Raw genomic sequence first — 20,634 nt, 5'->3', positions numbered from 1 at the left:
TGTCTCCCTACATGGCCACGTGCCCCCTGGAAGACACTACCCACCACCCCGAATGAGAATGACTGGCCGAGGCAGGCCGATGCTCCCCTGAATGCTTTATGGGGCTGCTTCTCAGTTTAGGGGGTCCAGGGACCCTTCCCCTCTGGTGCCCTTCACCCGTCTCTGCACGGGCCATGAAAACGTGGACGATTGAACAAGGAGTGGTGGATCACAGCATAGTGGTGCGTGGGCCCCTCCGCAAAGGCCAGGTCTTTAATGCTGTGGCTCTCTCTCGCCTGTCTTCGTGCCCACAGAGCCAAGGTGAAGAAGGGGGTGAATATCTTGGGCACCCAGACCAGCGAGCCCCGGCAGTGGGACGTGAAGCAGGAGATGGGGAACGGCGGGAAACACGCCACCACCACCGTGCTGTGCCAGCGCCTGGGATCCAGTGCACGCAACAGGTAAGCCCCGGCGACGCGGCATTCGCTGACCGGGTCACCACTCAGGAGGCTGGCCTTATGCTCACATGCAACCGCTGCTTGGCTGTTAATCCCTTAGCCTGGTGATAAGAAGGCACTTCCATCACTGGCAGGACCCCCTGGGAGCTCCAGGCAGGGCAGGCGGGCTCTGGTTCCGAGTCTGTTCTTTGGGCTTTGGAGCGGAGGCTGGTTAGTGTGGCTGGCTCTGCCTCTGGGCCTCACGCATGCTCTCCCCCCGGGCTCAGGTCCCCAGACTGTGTCACCTCCCCTTGCCCTCCCTGGATTATCAGAGGGTGCTTTCTTCCAAATGCACAAAGGTGTGATGTGCTTTATAATAAAAAATATGTATTTGGGCTTCATCCTTGTTCCTGACACAGAGCTCTTAAAACCCTCTGAACTTCTTAAATCATGAGTCCAACAAAGGTGACTTTCCTTATGTTAATGAGGTGACTTTTGGAAAGCACCTGTGTCACCTGAACCCCACCCCCAGCATCAACCTGGAGGGCAGAGGGACTGGAGTTTGACTTCAGTTACCAACGGCCAAGGATGTGATCAATCTTACCTTCATCATGAGGCCTCCAGAAAAACCCCAAAGAATGGGTCTCGGAGAGCTTGCCGGTGGGTGAGCCCATGGAGACTCGGGGTGAGGGGCTCCCAGAGAGGACATGAGGGTCCACACCCTTCCCCGCACCCTGCCCTGTGCATCTCCCCCATCTGGCCCCTCCTGAGTTAGGGCCTCTAACCTAGTAAGTGAAGCTTTCTTTGAATCCTGCGAGCTGCTCGCACAAATTAATCAAACCCAAGGAAGGGGGCACGGGAACCTCGGGTTTACAGCCGGTGGCTCAGAAGCCCGGGTGACAGCCTGCATCTGTCACTGACAGCTGCGGGGGGCTGAGCCGTCCTTGCCCGGCGGACCCCATGCCGTCTCCGGGTGGACGGGGTCAGGGTCGCGTTGAACTGGAGGATGCCAGCTGGTGTGGGAGCGCACGTGGTGGTGCGGGGAAAATGCACACGTCGGAGTTGGTGTCCAAATGGTGAAGGATTAGACCCCGTCTTCGGTGAGGATGGATTTAAGCACGGGGTGACCAGCGGTGGCTAGAGTATATAAGGACATGCTATGTGAGATTCTATGCAGACAGCTGATTATTATTTAAAATAATTGTTCTCTGCATATAAACACAGCACATACTTGCTTTCGAGTATTTGTAAAGCACAGTTATAAGAGGGGGAAAAGCCGAATAACGCATCAGTACTCTGCCACCCAAGGAGAGCCCCCCGTGAACATGTTGGTTCATTCCCTTTGTGTGTTTCGTACACACAGTAAATGTGTAGCTGGTGTATTTATCTTACAAACCTGGTGTCGTACCGTAATCTGTACACAGATTTTAAGGTACTTTCGCTTCTATTGAACACATTTTCTCCTGACATTAAATCGTCCTCAGAAACAGTTTAATGGCCTCACGGTATTCCGTCATATAGATTTAACGTTGCGTAAGTAACCATACCCGTGTCCTCAGACGTTGCAGCTGTTCTTAACTTTTATTTTTATAAGCGATGCAGCAGTAAACCGCCTTTCACATAAGGCTTTAGCCACTGCTGTTTTCGCTTAAGGTGGTTTCTTTAGAATAAAAATTCGATCGTTTTTAGGGCTCTTGATACATTCTGTGTGTGTATTTTCTTGAAGGGAGTAACTGTAAAGGAAAAAGTAAGTATCCCATCATCGGACACATTTCCCTAAGTGAATGCTGCAAGGCTGCCAGGAAAAAAAATCCTGCAAATTCTCCACTTTCTTTAGAAACACCCAGTTCTTTGTTCATAAACCCTCTCTCCGTGGTCCTTCCTTAGATGGACAGCCAGCCAAACATATGATGTCCTGAGCCGCTTCCCGGTTCAAACACCAACCTTTCCCCGATCAGCCCCAAGAAGGATGGCTAGTGTATCACATGGGGTGAGGGTTGTGTGTCCAAATGTTTCTGCTCGCGAAAAAGTGATCAGAAAGTAATGCATGCCAGGGTCCCCTGGTATTAGCCAGAGATCAGAGGCAAAATTAAATCTCCTGAGCCAACTGCATCTAAAGTCTAACCAACACATGAGCCTGGTGTTGATCCGGCCAATAAATGCGAAGGGTTCATAGACAGACAGCGAAGTTACGCATGTGTCATTCTTCATGACCCAGTAGGGGGGAGTCTCAGAGTGAGGGAGGGGAGCCCTGGGATATAGCCCGTTCTCAAGAGTTTGCATGCAACCCTGTTTGCGCTGAGTCCCTGGGAGTCTGCTGTGGGCCCAGGTGTGTTTCCTGAGAGGGTGAGCTGCTGTTTTTTTGGTTGAAAGCCTGTTTATCAAAAAACCGCTGATGGCCATCCCATGCTCGCTGCCCTCCTCACTGAGCTCTGCGGAGAGCCTTGGTGGGTCCCCTGGGGGAGATGCTGTGCGTGGCTGGCTATGCGCCAAACACTGAGTCAGATCCAGACCCCCCCCCGTCAAGGAACCCAAATGCCATGGAGACCTGGGACCAGAAGGACCCCAACTCAAATAATGGCATTCGTTGACAAGGAAGGTGCAAGTCCCCAGGGCGGGGAAGGAGGGCTGCCTTCCCTCTGCCCATAGAGTAAAGGCCAGGCGCACTTGTTATCTTCCGCTGTGTAACAGATTACCCCCAAGCTTACATGTTCAGAGCACCAGGCGTTTATTATCTCAAGGTTTCCGTGGGTCAGGATTCGGACTCATCCTAACTGGGGCCCCCCCTTCCCCAGGCTCTGTCACCTCCACCAGGAACTGTGGTCTCATCGGAAGCTCCGTGGAGCCAACCCACTCCAAGGCTCACGTGGTCGTGGGCAGGATTCAGATCCTCGAGGGCTGTAAGACCGAGGGCCTCGGTTTCCTGTTCCTTGCTGGGTGTCCTCCTCCATCAGGTCAAGTCTGTGAGAAAGTCCCGGGAGATAGGGAATGCCGGCAAATGGGAGTCGGGGTAATTGATAACCTCATCTTGCAAGTGGCGTCCGCCCGCTCTTTCTGTATTGTGTTCATTAGAACCAAGTCTGCGCCGCACTCAGGGGAGGGGAGTACACGGGAGGGCGGGGGGGTGCCTGGAGCTGGGGCTCCCTGGGAGTGTCAGGCTGACAGCTCTTTGGGGCCACGGAGGGCTTTCTGCTGCGGTGCCTGTGAGCTCTACTGGAAGGACGGGGGAAGGAGGATTTTCTGACAGCTGTGCCAGCTCGGACAGAGACCCTGCACTCTCTGAAATCAGGAGACCTCCCGCAGAGAAGGCGGGGGTGGCCTGGCTGCGGGTGACCTAGAAAGGACTTGCAGAGATTATGCCTGGAAGGTGGCCAGGCCACGAAATGGAGGGAGGTGGATCCCAGGCCAGTGGTTTAACCTGGCCTTCCCTTAGCTGTGTATCTCGCGTCGTCCCCTTCAGACCGACTTGCCTTCTTCATTTAACTCAAGGCAGTTGATTCAGAGGGAAGTTTTAGGCTCCTGCTCAGATTAGCCAGACGTGTCAGCTGCGCTAAGAAGTGGTGATCCTGGCTCATTCGATCAGAAGAGCGGTTTATCCAAGGGCTGTTGTGGGGGACACTGCGGAATCAGCTTGGAACATAGGAAACGTACGTGAACCTCAGCAAAGAGGCGTCGCCCAAAGTCATGCCTCATCACGGATGCTCGGGCCACTGCTCGCTTCAAGTTTCTTTGAATCAACTTTAAATCGCTCTGGGCTTTTTTAAATTCACCTCTATTCTTAGTGATGATACGCTTGAAAGTCTACGGTTGGGTACTTCTGCTAATTCCTAATGTGCATTAAAATAAGCATAAAACTGCAAGATTTATTTTAAATGATAATCCTCAGTGATTACAACAGGGGCATAATTGATGCATGTTCCTGTCACCGTGGGAGTACAGGCAGTAAATCTCCCGGTGTGGTACGTGCTGCCCACCGGCTTCTCCCTTCGAGCCCCTGTCGCCTTGTGTGCACCTGCATGGGCTGGGAGTCAGCTGGGGCGGCTCTAATGAAATGCCACAGATGGGGGCTTAAAGAACGGACATTTATTCTCTCCTAGTGTGGGGGCTGGAAGTCCAACATCGAGGGGCTTTCAGGGCTGGCTTCTGGGGAGACCTCTCTTCCTGGCTTTCCTGCTGTGTCCACACATAGCCTTTTGTCTGTGGGCCCTTGGGAGGTGATGGGAGATAAAGAGCACTCTGGTGTCCCTTCTTACAAGGACCCCTGTCCTATCAGATTCGGACCCCACCCTTGTGACCTAAGTTCACCTTAATCATCTCCCTAATGGTCCCCTCTCCGAGTACAGTCACTGAGGCGTTCGGTCCAGAGATGAGTTCCAGAGTGGGGGGACACAGCCAGTCCCCAGCAGCAGGCTTTGCTCTGACACCATGCACCTGTGTCCTTCGGAGCACAGTCCTGGGCTCCTGGGCACTTCTGCCCACTCTCGAGACGGTTAGGAAAGCCTGAGAGTTCTCAGCTTCCGGGGGGGCAACCCTTGCACTGATGGATGGGTGCGGAGCTTAAAAACCCACCCCCCTCTGCTCCGGGGCAGACAACCCTCAGTTGTGATAAACGCCACAGAGCTCCCCAGGATCCAGGGATGGTGGCACCTGTCTCAGCACGCACCTTCCCTCACGTGAACTGCTTTCCTCTTCCCCGTCCCTTACCTGCAGCAGTCACACACGGCTCCACGGCTTGGGGTCTGCTTCTAACAAACCCAACCTGGGATTCTCAGAAACTAAGGGTCCCTGCTTCCTTCCCTGGTGTAATGGCCTCTTACGTGTACAACTGGGAGGAAGACTTTGTTAGGAAGGCTGTCTACCAAGGCCTGCTGTCGATGGAGCCCTTTCTGCCCAGAGCCCAGAGCCCGGAGTCTGGAACCTCCAGGCTTGGGGTCCTGCAGCCGTCGGTCTGCAAACCCTCAGATGCAAGAACAGAGTTGGCAACTGTCCACACCCACACCTAATTGTGTTGGATTTCACTTCTAACCCCTCAATTAATATTTTAGCAGTCTGAGCATCTCCGCAATCACGCAAACTCAGCTAACAGCTCCCAGATCGTACTTCATACTCACAGGGTGTGAGGCCAACGGAGCCATTAAGGTTCTGTCCAGATCCCCCCACACCGGGGCTGTGAGTCGGAGCGAATCGAGCAGGAAGCAGATGTCTCTGGGTCTGCAGGGAGAGGATGAAGGATGCGGCCGGCCAGCCGCCACACAGGGCTGCCCTCCATAGCGCTTTTGGTGAATGTTCCAGAGGGAGCATCTCCTGCTTGGCCTTTTTTCTCCTCCCCCATTCGGAATCTTTCTTCAAACCTGGGTAGCTGGGCTGGCGTGAGCAGCTGGGGCTCGTCCAAGCAAGAACCTCATAAAGCCTGGGAGGTGACCCCCACCTGGAAGGAGGGCCTGGCTGACCGTGCCTGCCCTCGACCCCAGTGCTGCACTTTTATCCGACAGTTTTACCTGATGCTTTCCCCACGCCTTCCTCTCTGCGGTTCAGGCTAATGAACCGTGTGTCTCCGTGTGTCTTTGAACTGCGGACATGCAGGGAGCTCCGCGTTGGGGAAGCAGCCTCTGTGGCTGTGACAGAAGCTGGCTCCCCAGGGAGGGGTCCCCTGGTCCGCCTAAACGACTGTCCCCTGAGCCTGACACACCACGCTGCTGTTCACTGCACAACTTCACTCAAATCGGTTCACTTGGGCATTTAAAATTTTTCCTATTGGGCTTTGTTATTGAAATATTGCTGTTATAATATCTTACAGGAAGCAAACATAGAATCTAAAAATTAAAAATGTAAATAGCAGTAATACTCTGTATCCTTCATCGTGCTTGAGAGCATAAATGCCATACTCTGTGGCTCCACAGTGCCGGCTGGTACAGAAGGCCTTGCCTACACTATCTCAGTCAATCTTTTTCATGATTTCTCGAGCAGAGTCAGCACGCCACTGGGCAGGTGAAGAAAAGAAATGAAGGCAGAGGGAGGAAGCATCCAACTGAATATATTTGTGCAAATGATAAAAAAACAAAGTTTTCTTTTAAAATAACTTCCGTGTCTATAAATAAATGGAAACGCTCGTGTCTGTTGCATGAGTTAAAGGTGAGCGTGAACAGCTACTCTGCCGACATACATAGCCTGTTGCAGGTGTCAGCGCCGTCTCCGCACCTGCTCGGGGGCTGGAAGGGGAGGGCAAACGTTCCACAGGCATTAAAGACGCACTAGCTCCAAACCGAGACTTTATGTTGCTGCCTTGTCTTTTTATTAGCCTGCTTTTCTTCCATGCCCGTATGTCACTTTTAGCCTCGGAAAAACATATTCAAAAACGCGTTTTGTAAACCCGTATTCCACACCTTATGTTCACCGTAACTGTTCCTGTGTAAGTATTTTTATACAGTTGGGCCCAGACTGTGACACGTCTCCTTCTGTAAAGTGCCATTGCCGAAGCACCGCCCCGAACCCGGTTACTTACGCGGCTGGCCAACAAGTTCTTCGGCGGAGGAATCGTAATTTACTGAGTTTGGGCTGCAGGGCATCGTGGTTGCTAACTTCTTCATAGNACCTTCCCTCACGTGAACTGCTTTCCTCTTCCCCGTCCCTTACCTGCAGCAGTCACACACGGCTCCACGGCTTGGGGTCTGCTTCTAACAAACCCAACCTGGGATTCTCAGAAACTAAGGGTCCCTGCTTCCTTCCCTGGTGTAATGGCCTCTTACGTGTACAACTGGGAGGAAGACTTTGTTAGGAAGGCTGTCTACCAAGGCCTGCTGTCGATGGAGCCCTTTCTGCCCAGAGCCCGGAGCCCGGAACCTCCAGGCTTGGGGTCCTGCAGCCGTCGGTCTGCAAACCCTCAGATGCAAGAACAGAGTTGGCAACTGTCCACACCCACACCTAATTGTGTTGGATTTCACTTCTAACCCCTCGATTAATATTTTAGCAGTCTGAGCATCTTCGCAATCACGCAAACTCAGCTAACAGCTCCCAGATCGTACTTCATACTCACAGGGTGTGAGGCCAACGGAGCAATTAACGTTCTGTCCAGATCCCCCCACACGGGGGCTGTGAGTCGGAGCGAATCGAACAGGAAGCAGATGTCTCTGGGTCCGCAGGGAGAGGATGAAGGATGCAGCCGGCCAGCCGCCACACAGGGCTGCCCTCCACAGCGCTTTTGGTGAATGTTCCAGAGGGAGCATCTCCTGCTTGGCCTTTTTTCTCCTCCCCCATTCGGAATCTTTCTTCAAACCTGGGTAGCTGGGCTGGCGTGAGCAGCTGGGGCTCGTCCAAGCAAGAACCTCATAAAGCCTGGGAGGTGACCCCCACCTGGAAGGAGGGCCTGACTCCGTGCCTGCCCTCGACCCCAGTGCTGCACTTTTATCCGACAGTTTTACCTGATGCTTTCCCCACGCCTTCCTCTCTGCGGTTCAGGCTAATGAACCGTGTATCTCCGTGTGTCTTTGAACTGCGGACATGCAGGGAGCTCCGCGTTGGGGAAGCAGCCTCTGTGGCTGTGACAGAAGCTGGCTCCCCAGGGAGGGGTCCCCTGGTCCGCCTAAACGACTGTCCCCTGAGCCTGACACACCACGCTGCTGTTCACTGCACAACTTCACTCAAATCGGTTCACTTGGGCATTTAAAATTTTTCCTATTGGGCTTTGTTATTGAAATATTGCTGTTATAATATCTTACAGGAAGCAAACATAGAATCTAAAAATTAAAAATGTAAATAGCAGTAATACTCTGTATCCTTCATCGTGCTTGAGAGCATAAATGCCATACTCTGTGGCTCCACAGTGCCGGCTGGTACAGAAGGCCTTGCCTACACTATCTCAGTCAATCTTTTTCATGATTTCTCGAGCAGAGTCAGCACGCCACTGGGCAGGTGAAGAAAAGAAATGAAGGCAGAGGGAGGAAGCATCCAACTGAATATATTTGTGCAAATGATAAAAAAACAAAGTTTTCTTTTAAAATAACTTCCGTGTCTATAAATAAATGGAAACGCTCGTGTCTGTTGCATGAGTTAAAGGTGAGCGTGAACAGCTACTCTGCCGACATACATAGCCTGTTGCAGGTGTCAGCGCCGTCTCCGCACCTGCTCGGGGGCTGGAAGGGGAGGGCAAACGTTCCACAGGCATTAAAGACGCACTAGCTCCAAACCGAGACTTTATGTTGCTGCCTTGTCTTTTTATTAGCCTGCTTTTCTTCCATGCCCGTATGTCACTTTTAGCCTCGGAAAAACATATTCAAAAACGCGTTTTGTAAACCCGTATTCCACACCTTATGTTCACCGTAACTGTTCCTGTGTAAGTATTTTTATACAGTTGGGCCCAGACTGTGACACGTCTCCTTCTGTAAAGTGCCATTGCCGAAGCACCGCCCCGAACCCGGTTACTTACGCGGCTGGCCAACAAGTTCTTCGGCGGAGGAATCGTAATTTACTGAGTTTGGGCTGCAGGGCATCGTGGTTGCTAACTTCTTCATAGAAGTAAACCGACAGTGCACATCTTTACGCCTCTGTGGCCCCTCCCTAGCCACCCCCACGCACTTCCTGGGGGGCAGCAGGGTCCCCTAGAGACTTGCAAACCTAGGCCACAGATTTGGGCACTGAGCCCAGCAGCTGCAGGCCGAGAGGCTGGCCACGTGACGGAGCTCAGGAAGGGATGTCTGCGCGGGCGGCCGCCGTGAAGGAGCCAGCCAGGCGAATGGAGGGGGTGAGGCTTGCGTGCTGGGAGAGCGGGATGGAGAGCAGGAGAGAGCGCACCTGCCTACAGGGAACACACACGGCTCCCTCTGGAGCCTTCCGGGGGGGATGCTGACCCTGTGTTGCCAGATCTCTCTAGAAAAGCTGAAAATCCAGACTGTCTCACGAAATCTCCCCGTGTTTAAACACTTGCTCAAGTTGTGCAGATCCCGGAAAAGGAACGTCGTTGAGGAACGTGGCTCACCGGCAAGTGTGTCCACGCGGTAGCGGCCAGTCCGAGCCCACCACGCGGTGCACTTTGGAGGAAATCGCACCTGTGCGCTTGGAGGGGTTCGTTGTATCCTCAAGGGATAAAGTCTGCAGCAAAACAGCCGTCCCGGCCTCGACGTCTGCCTCTTTTAGAGGGACTTCGACGTGGGGCCAGCCCTTTGTGAGATTCAGCTTCGCCCATTTTCCCCGAACGATCCCTCCTGCAGGTGATAGTGCACATCCAGCAGATGTCGTAAACACACGTCTGTCCTCCCGCTCCTTATTCTTGGTCACCGCCGGCTCTCTTGAGGGGCAGCCCTGCAGGGTACGTGCCTGCGGTCTGGTGTCCCTCATCCCTGCTCCCCTTGTCACCCAGCTTCTGCTCTGCGGGGTGGCAGGTCAGCCGGCGTTCTCCGGCTGGTCCAGACTGGAGACATTCTCTGGGTCCGTGCACTTCCCTGGGCCGCCAGCGGCCTCCCCCCTCGTGCTCCCCTCCCTCTGGAACAGCAGCCCCCGAGCAGCCTCCAAGCCCGTCAGGCTTCAGCTTGGCTGCAGGGGAGACAAGTCACTCAGGCAGGTAATAAAAAAACGGAAGCTTTTCAAAAAGCAAAAATCACAGAAAACAGTGACTAAAATGCCCGTTAGTGTTCACTTATGCAGTCTCGACTGCAGACCTTATATTTGTGACTGTGCTCGGCTGTTTGTTTTTGGAGAATTCTGGAATATGAATGTTCTCATAGCTGCTTCGTGTAAACGGTCTCAGCAAAGCTCAGGGGACTGGTGCACCAAGATAATCTGCTTTTCCCTGAAGGAAATTGTCCAGACTGAGTCTTCCCCTGAAAAGAGATTTGAAGATACCACAGAAAATATGCCAGGCAGATTTCTGCAAATGAAAATCTCCCAATCGGTGGCACAGGTGTGCACTCTAGGTCCCCAGAGGAAGAAGTCAGAAGTGTCGCCATGCAGCTCACTCTACATGCTTGACAGTCTCACGTCAACACCTGTGCAGGAGAGTTTCTTGATGTTCACACTGCTTGTGCTCTCCTTAAAATGTTCCCTTCTCTCCCACGCTCAGCCTGTGCCGAAGTCTAAAGCCCAACGTGGTTGAGGTTATCGATGTGTTCTGGCATATATAGAAACTAAACTCTCCCGAGAGAATTTGCTAGAAGTTCCTGGGAGTGGGAGAACAGGTAGAGAAGAAGCTTTGATAAGCTCAAGAGAAGAGATGTTCCTGGAGAACAAAGGGCTGGCTCTGGCCTCAAACGTTGATCTGACGTCTACAGTGGCTGTTGGGTTGCTTCCATCTCATGGTGAAAACTGCTGGAGTCCAGCACCCGTCGATTTTCATCCCATCAAGCCTGCCTACAGTGGAGGGAGCCAGCCTCCCCAGAGGAAGTCAGCTTCTATAGAGAAAGGTGAGACACTGGGAGTAAAACCATGGCACCTGGAGGAGACTTTGCAACATTGGACATTCTGTGCCCTCCGCCCCCTGCTTCCCCAGACCCCACACGGTGAATGTGGGTCCATTGTTTTCAGACGATGACCCGGTTAATGAGAGGCTGCATTTTCCAAAAATGTGTGCCATGGACCCGTTCTCAGTGTCCTCACCTGCACGGTCTTCCGGATGTCACTACTCACTCATTACAAGGTGGGGCCTTTGTCCTGCCCCTTGAAAGTGGGGAGACTTTTATGACTGGCTTCTTGTGAGCACAGGGGATGCTGTGTGCCTGGGAGAGCCATCAGGCACGCTGCCCCGTGACCCAGAGGCCTCCAGTTAGCCTGCGAGGAGAGACCCTGGGGAGAACCCCTGACTGGGGAGACAATGGTGTCCAGCCGGCCACCCCGCCAAGCCCTTCCAGGATTCTTGAATCACAGAGACAGTAAAATGATTGTTTGGTGCTGCTAAGTTTGGAGGGCAGTTTAGGGCACAACAACATATAACCCGAACCCCGGCTGCCTGGAGGGTTGAAGTGCTCCAACCTCCCCCAGCTCCTCAGGACCAGGCCCGCATTTGAACCCCGCTCTCTCTGATCCTGCATCTCCCAGCACCAGGAAAAGCTGCTGGTGTGCAGACGTGTGGCCAGGCTTCTCCTCGAACCGCAAAGGGCCCCTCCTGGTGCCCAGCCCCTCACCAGCTGCAGAGGCTTGCTTCTCAGCTCTGTGCACCTGAGCCTCCCTGAAGGCTTGCTCTGGCCCGAAGGGAGGATTTCTGTTTTCTTCCCTTAGCCAGAGGCTGACCTGTGGTCCCCAGTCCAAACGGAAAATATATAAAGTAAATCTGTCTCGGCTTCTGTCCTGGGACGACTTACTGGGGCACATTAAGGTGTCCCTTGAGCTCTTGTCAGACCAGTCACTGTACGTACGGGGAGGCTGTGCACCCACGCTGGATCATGGACCCGAGCAGGTGGCTTTCAGACCCATCATCCCACCACAGAGACACCTGCACAGTGTCCCCTGATGCAGCCATGCCGTCGCTCATCCTCAGGGAGCTGCCCAGCAGCCCCGAGGTGCCCCACGCTCTGTGCGTGATGCCCGACGTGCTTGGAGTCCTCCAGCCTCCACCGAGCCGCGCCCCCACCGAGCCACGAAAGGCTGGCTCCATCCACCGGAACACCTTCAAATTCAGGGACTTTTGGGGCGCCTGGGTGGCTCAGTCGGTGAAGCATCTGCCTTCTGCTCAGTGATCTCAGGGTCCTGGGATTGAGCCCCACATCAGGCTCCCTGCTCAGTGGGGAGTCTGCTTCTCCCTCTCCCTCTGCCGCTCCCCCTGCTTGTGCCCTTACTCTCTGACAAATAAATAAATAAAATACTTTTTAAAAATGGACAAGGCAGGAAACAACAAATGTTGGCGAGGATGCGGAGCAAGGGGAACCCTCTTACACTGTTGGTGGGAATGCAAGCTGGTGCAGCCACTCTGGAAAACAGTGTGGAGGTTCCTCAAAAAGTTAAAAATAGAGCTTCAAACATATTTCCTTTTTTAAAACTTTAATTTTTTTTCTGCCTTGGGAGAATGGGAGAAGCTTTGCTTATGCAGGGCCTCAAGCGTCCCATGAAGCAAAATGGTGCCATGAATAATACCAGGGCCTCTGGAGCCCATGGGCACCTTGGATCCTCGTCTCGGCTCTTCTCCTTGGGACCTGTGTGGTTTTGTGCAATGAGTCCGTTTCTTTGGGTCTTATCTGAAAATGGAATGATGAATAACAGTAGTACCCTTGTCATGGGGACGCGTGGGTATGAACGATGTCGGTCCATAGTCAGTGGTCACAGGGACTGTTGGCTCTTGTATTCTCCACGGAGTGAGCTTCCTTAAGTTCATCCTGACATTTTCACACAGTGGCTCTGACTTCCTGGCGTGGTAATTGTGACAAGGCACAGCACTCTTCCCCGTGGTGGCACGTGTCGGTCACGGAGCCACACTGTCCGCTGGCCTGGACGCTGTCCCCAACATGCCCCCGGCGCTCGATCCTGCTCGTCTTCCCCCTCGTCCCCTGCTGATCCTCTCGGCTCACACTCCGCCTGGGATTTCAGTGGCTGGTTGGCTCTGGGCTTCGCTCCCACCCTCAGGGCAGCCCGAGCGTATAGGGGTGGCGGAGACGGACGCCAGAGGGGCAGAGGGGCCTCTGGGCACCTGCGGGCAATGGTCCTTGCTTCGACTATGTATACGCCAACCCAAAGGTCGAAGACTTGCTGCAATTTGTCATTTTACTAAGGCACATTTTCCCCTTCTGCTTTTATTATTTTTTCGCTCTTAATTTATTTTTTTTGGAGGAGTGGGGAGGAAAGGTAATGTATTCACACAGTTCCAAATGCAAAATGTAGATAAGCCCAGAGGCAGAAACCTACTCCTCCACTTACCTGGCTCCCTTCCTGGAGGCCAGCGGCATCGGCACTTCATCACCTACTTTTCCAAAGACATTCTCTGCATATGAAAGCATGCACACGCACACACTCACACGTGCTCACACACATGTGCATGCACACACATGCGTACTCATACACGCACGCACACATGCACACGTACTCATACACATGTGCATGCACACACACGTACTCATACACGCACGCACATGCACACACATACATGTACTCATACACATGTGCATGCACGCACGCGTACTCATACACGCACACACGCACACACACATGTACTCATACACATGTGCATGCACACACACCGTACTCATACGCGCACACACGCACACACATACATGCACACACATACATGTACTCATACACATGTGCATGCACACACACGCGTACTCATACACGCACACACACGCACACACTCACACACGCACACGTACTCATACACATGTGCATGCACACACACGCGTACTCATACACGCACACACACGCACACACACGCACACACATACATGTACTCATACACATGTGCATGCACACACACGCGTACTCATACATGCACACGCACGCACATACATGCACACATGCACACGTAGTCATACACATGTGCATGCACACACACGCGTACTCATTCACGCACACACACGCACACACTCACACACGTACTCATACACATGTGCATGCACACACATGCGTACTCATACACGCACGCACACGCACACACATACATGCACACATGCACACGTACTCATACACATGTGCATGCACACACACGCGTACTCATTCACGCACACACACGCACACACATGCACACACGCGTACTCATACACGCACACACATGCACACACACACGCACACACATACATACACACACACATACTCATACACATGTGCATGCACACACGCGTACTCATTCACGCACACACACGCACACACTCACACAAGCACACATACTCATACACATGTGCATGCACACACACGCATACTCATACACGCACACACACGCACACACACACATGTACTCATACACATGTGCATGCACACACGCGTACTCATACATGCACACGCACGCACATACATGCACACGTGCACACGTAGTCATACACATGTGCATGCACACACACGCGTACTCATTCACGCACACACACGCACACACTCACACACGTACTCATACACATGTGCATGCACACACATGCGTACTCATACACGCACGCACACGCACACACATACATGCACACATGCACATGTACTCATACACATGTGCATGCACACACACACGTACTCATACACACACACGCACACACGCACACGTACTCATACACATGTGCATGCACACACACACGTACTCATACACGCACACATGTGCACACATGCACACATACTCATACACTTGTGCACACACACATACATGTACTTATGCATACACACTCATGCACATGGACACGCACACGCATGCATGTACACATGCGCTTACTGATACACACTCATACCCACACATGCACATACACACACACCCACATATGNTACATGTACTTATGCATACACACTCATGCACATGGACACGCACACACATGCATGTACACATGCGCTTACTGATACACACTCATACCCACACATGCACATACACACACACCCACATATGTGTACTCATGCATGCACACTCATACACACGCATGTACTCATACCCACACATGCACACAGTCATACACCCAGCATGCTCATACACACACGCACACACACTCATATGTATTTCCTACCCCACTTCAACTTAAAACAACATTCTTCTGTTTTCCACCCACCCACACATCTTGTAATTTTTCCATATCAGTCCATGAAGCTCTTTACTGTCCTTTTAAAAGCATTTGCTTATTATGGCATGAAGCATCGGTTATCTAAACCAACCCCTATTAACTGGCCTTTAGGTGGTTCTGTCTTTTGCCTGGAGATGCTACTTTGATCAACGTTGTCCAAACACCACCTCGCGCTTTTGTGACTCCATCTGCGGGATAAATCCTGGAAATGTGCCGAGCAGAATGGTGTGGGCCTGTGTAATGAGGACACTGATGTGTCAGCCTGCGCCAATCACGCCACCATCACCCTCGCCCACACATCGCTGACAAGCCGTCGGGCCTCTCGATGCTTCTGCTTTGCTTCCGTGCGGATGACCTGGCTAGCGAGTCACCTGAGAGCAGCCCTTAACATGGGAATCACAGTGTGGATCTTTAGGGTGCCGGTCCCAGGCCACCCTGGTCCCTCCTGGGAAGGTCTGGAGTGGCATTTGTGGCCCCCGGACCTGCCGTGTTTCTGGAGTGTCTCCCTTGGATGGGGCTGTTTGGAAACACATGCCGCATGGGGCTCTGGCTGGGTGTCCTGTAAATTCTCACCTAAGCTGAGCTCGCTGTTGGTACTCTTGCCATCCATTCTTCTCAAAACGACCCAAGTACTATTCTCTTTAAAGCACAATCAGATCATGGAACTCCCTATTGATCTCAACCTTCAGGGCTTCCCACCACACCCAGAATAAAACCCCAGCCCTTGACTGTGACCTCCAAGGCCCTCGGTGATCTGGCCCTGCCCACCCCCCTGATAAGACCCCTATGCTTCTCTCATCAATCACCAATCTTCCTTTACCCTGTCCTTTGGGAAGCCTGTCCCTTATGAGCCAAACTTGTTCCTGCCACAGGGCCTCTGCACCTGCCATTTCTTCTGACTGGACCCTTTGTATGAGTTGGTCATTCTAATCTTTAGGTCTTAGCTGAGATGTATTCTCAGAGAGGCAATCTGTGACTCTGTGACCGTGCACACCGATCACCTCACTGGCTTTCTTTCTGGAAATCACCAGCATGAAGTGACCTTGTTTGTTTACCATCTGTCCCTCCGCATAAGAATGTCCACGCCGTGAGGCCCTGCCCGTAGTCTTCACCTCTGTATTCTTTTTTTTTTTTTTTTTTTTTTTTANTTTATTTATTCGACAGAGATAGAGACAGCCAGCGAGAGAGGGAACACAAGCAGGGGGAGTGGGAGAGGAAGAAGCAGGCTCATAGCAGAGGAGCCTGATGTGGCTCGATCCCATAACGCCAGGATCACGCCCTGAGCCGAAGGCAGACGCTTAACCGCTGTGCCACCCAGGCGCCCCTCACCTCTGTATTCTTATCTAGAGCAGTTCCGGGCACAGAGAAGGGACAGAAATACTCCCTGAGTGAACAAACACATGAATGGCCTTTGTAGCGATATGTTCACTTGGGTTGTCTTGTCTGTGTTTTAGACGAGGGGTCAGGATCAGAGGGCCTCGTGTTAAGAATGTGAGAAGGTTATTTGAACGACTGGGTGAATGAACGATGCTTGTTACACTATGTTGAGTTAGAGCGTGTCACCCCATTGTGCAAATGAAGACATACTTTCAGGGAGTTTGCATGTGCTGGAAGGATGGCCTCCTGGGGGCCAGTGAGGGGCACCCCGAGGCTTTGGGAGGGGTGCACAGTGGAAACCAAGCCCACCATTGTGTTCCGATGCTGCTTCCCCGCCCCCCCCCATGCACCTGCCGTTCCCTCCAGTTCTCATCCTCTCCAGGGCTGGAGTAAAGGACAGGGCACACAGCGTGCACCAGTGAGGGATGCATGAAGCCATTTGTGTGCCCATGTGGAGCAAAGCACTGTCGGACAAACAGACGTCTTGAGATGGCTTTCCAGCTGGCAAGGATGTCATAGCTTCGCCCGAGACCAAAACTCGTTGGTCAGGAGGGAATATGCCTCAGCTTCATCTTGATGCCTCATGCCGGGCCGGCACCCCGAGCTCAGACACTGCAGGGAGCAGGAAGGCTCTGGCTGCGCCCCCCAAGCTTGGGAAGTAGCGAGTCTTCCCTTGAAAGTCTCCCCCTTGTCTCCAGCGCGGGAACCCCTGGGGGCTGCGCTTGCTCACAGGATCCGAGATGGCGCCGCAGCCCACAGAAGCCAGCCCAGGGGAAGGCGGAGAGGATGGAGGGCCGGGGATCCAGCCCACGAGACCCGGTTCCTTCTTTACCTGAAGAACAATGGGAAGGCTTTAAACTATTTTAAGCAGGATGGGGGCACCACACATCTATGTCAACAATATTGCTGGTGAATAACAGAAAACAGATGGGGTGGTCCAAGAAGACACACGTACAGAAGGCCAAGGTGAGGAGAGAGGTCTGGGCTAGCCACCCCAGGCTTCCTGCACGCGTCCCCGCACGTCCGGCCCTCCTCTCCCGTCTCCTCCGCCACCGTCGTGTCGAGGAGCACCACGCGTCCTGAAATGGCAGCTCAGCTCCCCGAGTTGGCCAGACACTTGAGGCCTTTGTTCAGGATGAAATGCAGCAATACTTCTCGGAGGGAAAAAAACAAGAGTGTGGACGAGAGGTGGCCTCTTAGCCCCGAGAGGTTGTTCTAATAGCTTTCAATGAGTCCTTCAGACCCCTGACTTGGTTCTCTTCTCAAAGACCCGGTGACAGGCTGTTCTGCCTGCCTTTCCTGGCCAACCTAATACCTTTTTCCTTTCCGTTTCCCACATCACATTAATTCTTCATAAGTGGTCCTTATTATTCCTTACTTGTTCCATCTTGGGTGCAGTATTTCCTCGCCAGCGGCGTATAAACTAGGCCAGCTAACTGGCACGGACACCTCATCCATCATGCCTTTAATTCTCCACCTTGGGAGGAAGCGCTGATACTCAAGTTAAAGATAAAAGCCAAGTCACCTTAATACTCCGCCAGCTCCTCACGTTTCTGTGCAGGGGAGCAGACGGTGGTCACCACGCAGGTGCGGGCTGGCTCAGGCCGCAGCGTCCACAGCTGGGATGGAGACCCTCCCCAAATCCCTGATTGAGCAACGTGGAAGTCGCTTTCTCTTCTGTCTCATGTTTGAGCTCGTGAGGCAGCTGCTGTCTGCAGAGGCATGTGTAAGCCACGGAGTTTGGGAGTTAATTTGTGGCCTGGTAGACACCACACGCAGTGTTCTTTCCGGCACTCCAGGATTGTTCGCATGAACGGCTAAGATTAAAAATGATACTGGGGAAGGTACGTAAATTGTAAGACCTAGAAGTTCCTCGCGACTTTATGGAGCTTTCTCATTTTCAACAGCAGCTCGATGGATAAATTGAATTCAATCATCATAGCGAAGCTTCGAGGGTAGGATAGGGTCCTGGATATCGTCTTCTTGTTACAGGTGAAGAAATTGAGATCCAAAGGCATTCGAAGTAATTGGTCCAAAAGCACCTGGCAGGTTAAGAGGAGCAAATTTTATTCTACCTTTGAATTCTTTGTTCTCTCCAAGAAACTCATCACCTCTTTGCGGATTCCTCTTTGCAAAACTGAGAGCAAAACTTTGGCCATGACTCGACTGAGCCCTAAGAGCCACGTGAAGATCAGAGATGTAGCATAACCGGAATAGATAAAAGTTGTAAAGAAATCAATAGCCACCTGTGATCTTTCGGATTCCCTGCATTGTAGGTGTTCAGACTAAAGGAGGCTGCTAGACGAGGTTGAGTAAGAACAGGGGTCTGGTACAGAGAACGATGACTGACACTTTGTATGCGTATTTCTGACAACTGTATCGTTTGGGGGAGTTTTTCCTAAGGAATTTGTTGACTTTTCGGACCTGAACACATTGTTTCTTTCCACATTTTATTTAAATGTGTTGATCAGCTCCACCATTTCCTGAAATTCTGAAACATTGTTAGCCCTGCCTCTTGCAAACATACCACAGGGACCGACCTGGAATGCTGGTGCTCACTTTTGCTTTCCCCGGTCTAGAGCACGTCAGGCTCCCACAAAAAAACCCATGATATGATTTCTAAGGATGAACAGGAGTAGGATGCTCTTCTTGCCTGACGGTCATCTCCGCACCTGGACCTTCCATGAAGGAGTAGGGGGGAAATAGAAAGCCACACCGCCAGCTGGGCTGCCATGTCACGTCAGCAATACCTCAGAACGCTTCAGCGTGCAGACCCAGAAATCAGACGTCCAGTGCATTCCAACACCTTGCCTTACTGACGGGACGTTGGCAGGTTGCCGAACTTCTCTATGTCTCGGGTTTCTTCGTCTGCAAAACAGGGATGACGATCATAGCATCTCCCTCCTGCAGTTGTTTTTTTAAGATTTTGTTTATGTGTTTTTGCGTGAAAGAAAGTGAGCGAGCAGGAGGAGGAGCAGAGGGAGAAGCAGGCTCCCCACTAAGCAAGGAACCAAACCTGAGGCTTTATCCCAGGACCCCGGGATCAGGACCTGAGCCGAAGGCTGACGCTTCACCGACTGAGCCACCCGGGCACCCCTCCCACAGTTGTTTTGGGAATTAAAGGAAAGATCTTATACCAGTGCGAGGCATGCATTAAGTATAATAGTGGTATTACTGGGGTTCCTGCTATTTTGGGGGTTGCAAGGAAAACAACTGGATACTGTTTGGGGAGGGGACACAAATCAGATGGATGTGTCATTTGAAGAGCAAATTCGGTTCATTGACTCTGCAGAAGACATCCAATCCTGGTTCCAGATCTTCTCGGGAAGACTCAAGCATGGCTTGACCTCTAAGACCCTTCCCCAAGTCAGAACAGTATAACGCCTCCTTCAGGGAACAGTCCATCCAGACCTGGCTTTATCAAAAATGTTCTTTCAATTCAAGAGAGCGAAGAGCCAACCCAAACTGAATTGAGAAAAAGAAAAAAGAAGAGAAACAGAATGCTAGGAGTCAACTTGCGTCCACACAAGGTGGGGGGGCTTCAAGTGATGTCAACTGAAAACGGTGTCCTCCATTTAAAGGTATTCGGTCCATCTCTGCTTCCCTCCATGGGAGTCGTTCTCACATTTCATGCTGGCACATGATGGCCATGTCACCTGCAGCCTCATGACTTCCCAGGGTCCAGTCTAGCAGCAGAGAGAAGCCATGTTCCCACGGCCAGGTCAAAGCTCCGAGGTCCCTTTTGACTTTTCTGTCCCGGACTGAGCACCTGCGTGTGAACCAAGCTTGGTGCCTTGTGGCTGTGCCTGGCTTGGACTGGCGACGCCGGTGTCAGGTGCCATGCCTCTGGCCTGCATCTGCGTCACGTGCCCCGGGAGGCAGGGATGGGAAGAATCCCAAGTTAAAAGAAGCAGGAACCAACATCCATCACACAGCCCTTCCCAGGCTGAGACCACAAACAAAGACATTTCAGGAAGGGTCGGATTGAGGGAAAAGTGATGCTGGGGATGTCTTTGCTAACCAGTGTGCGTGCTTCATTTCCTTCCAGAAACATCCTTACTAATGCCATCTTGCAGTCCTGGAGAACAGTGAGTCCCTTGCAACAACAGACCAAATGCCTTTCGTGGAGTGGAACCACTTCACGATAAAGACCTTTAGTGTAACTGTTCGTGGAAGGGCAGCGGGTTCCC

General features: G+C 52.3%; 1 protein-coding gene across 1 annotated transcript in view; it reads left to right on the top strand.

Moving 5' to 3' along the window:
- The window catches only part of TMEM132C (transmembrane protein 132C), a 310,078-nt gene that overhangs the window by 181,695 nt on the left and 107,749 nt on the right, over positions 1 to 20,634 (top strand). Inside the window, exon 4 of the mRNA XM_034637908.1 lies at positions 294 to 440. Coding sequence (XP_034493799.1) covers positions 294 to 440 — 147 coding nt within the window. The remainder of the gene's footprint in view (positions 1 to 293; positions 441 to 20,634) is intronic.

Source organism: Ailuropoda melanoleuca, chromosome 12 (assembly GCF_002007445.2).
Source record: "Ailuropoda melanoleuca isolate Jingjing chromosome 12, ASM200744v2, whole genome shotgun sequence".
In the NCBI taxonomy this organism is placed as follows: domain Eukaryota; kingdom Metazoa; phylum Chordata; class Mammalia; order Carnivora; family Ursidae; genus Ailuropoda; species Ailuropoda melanoleuca.
This window is presented reverse-complemented; position numbering and strand designations above follow the sequence as displayed.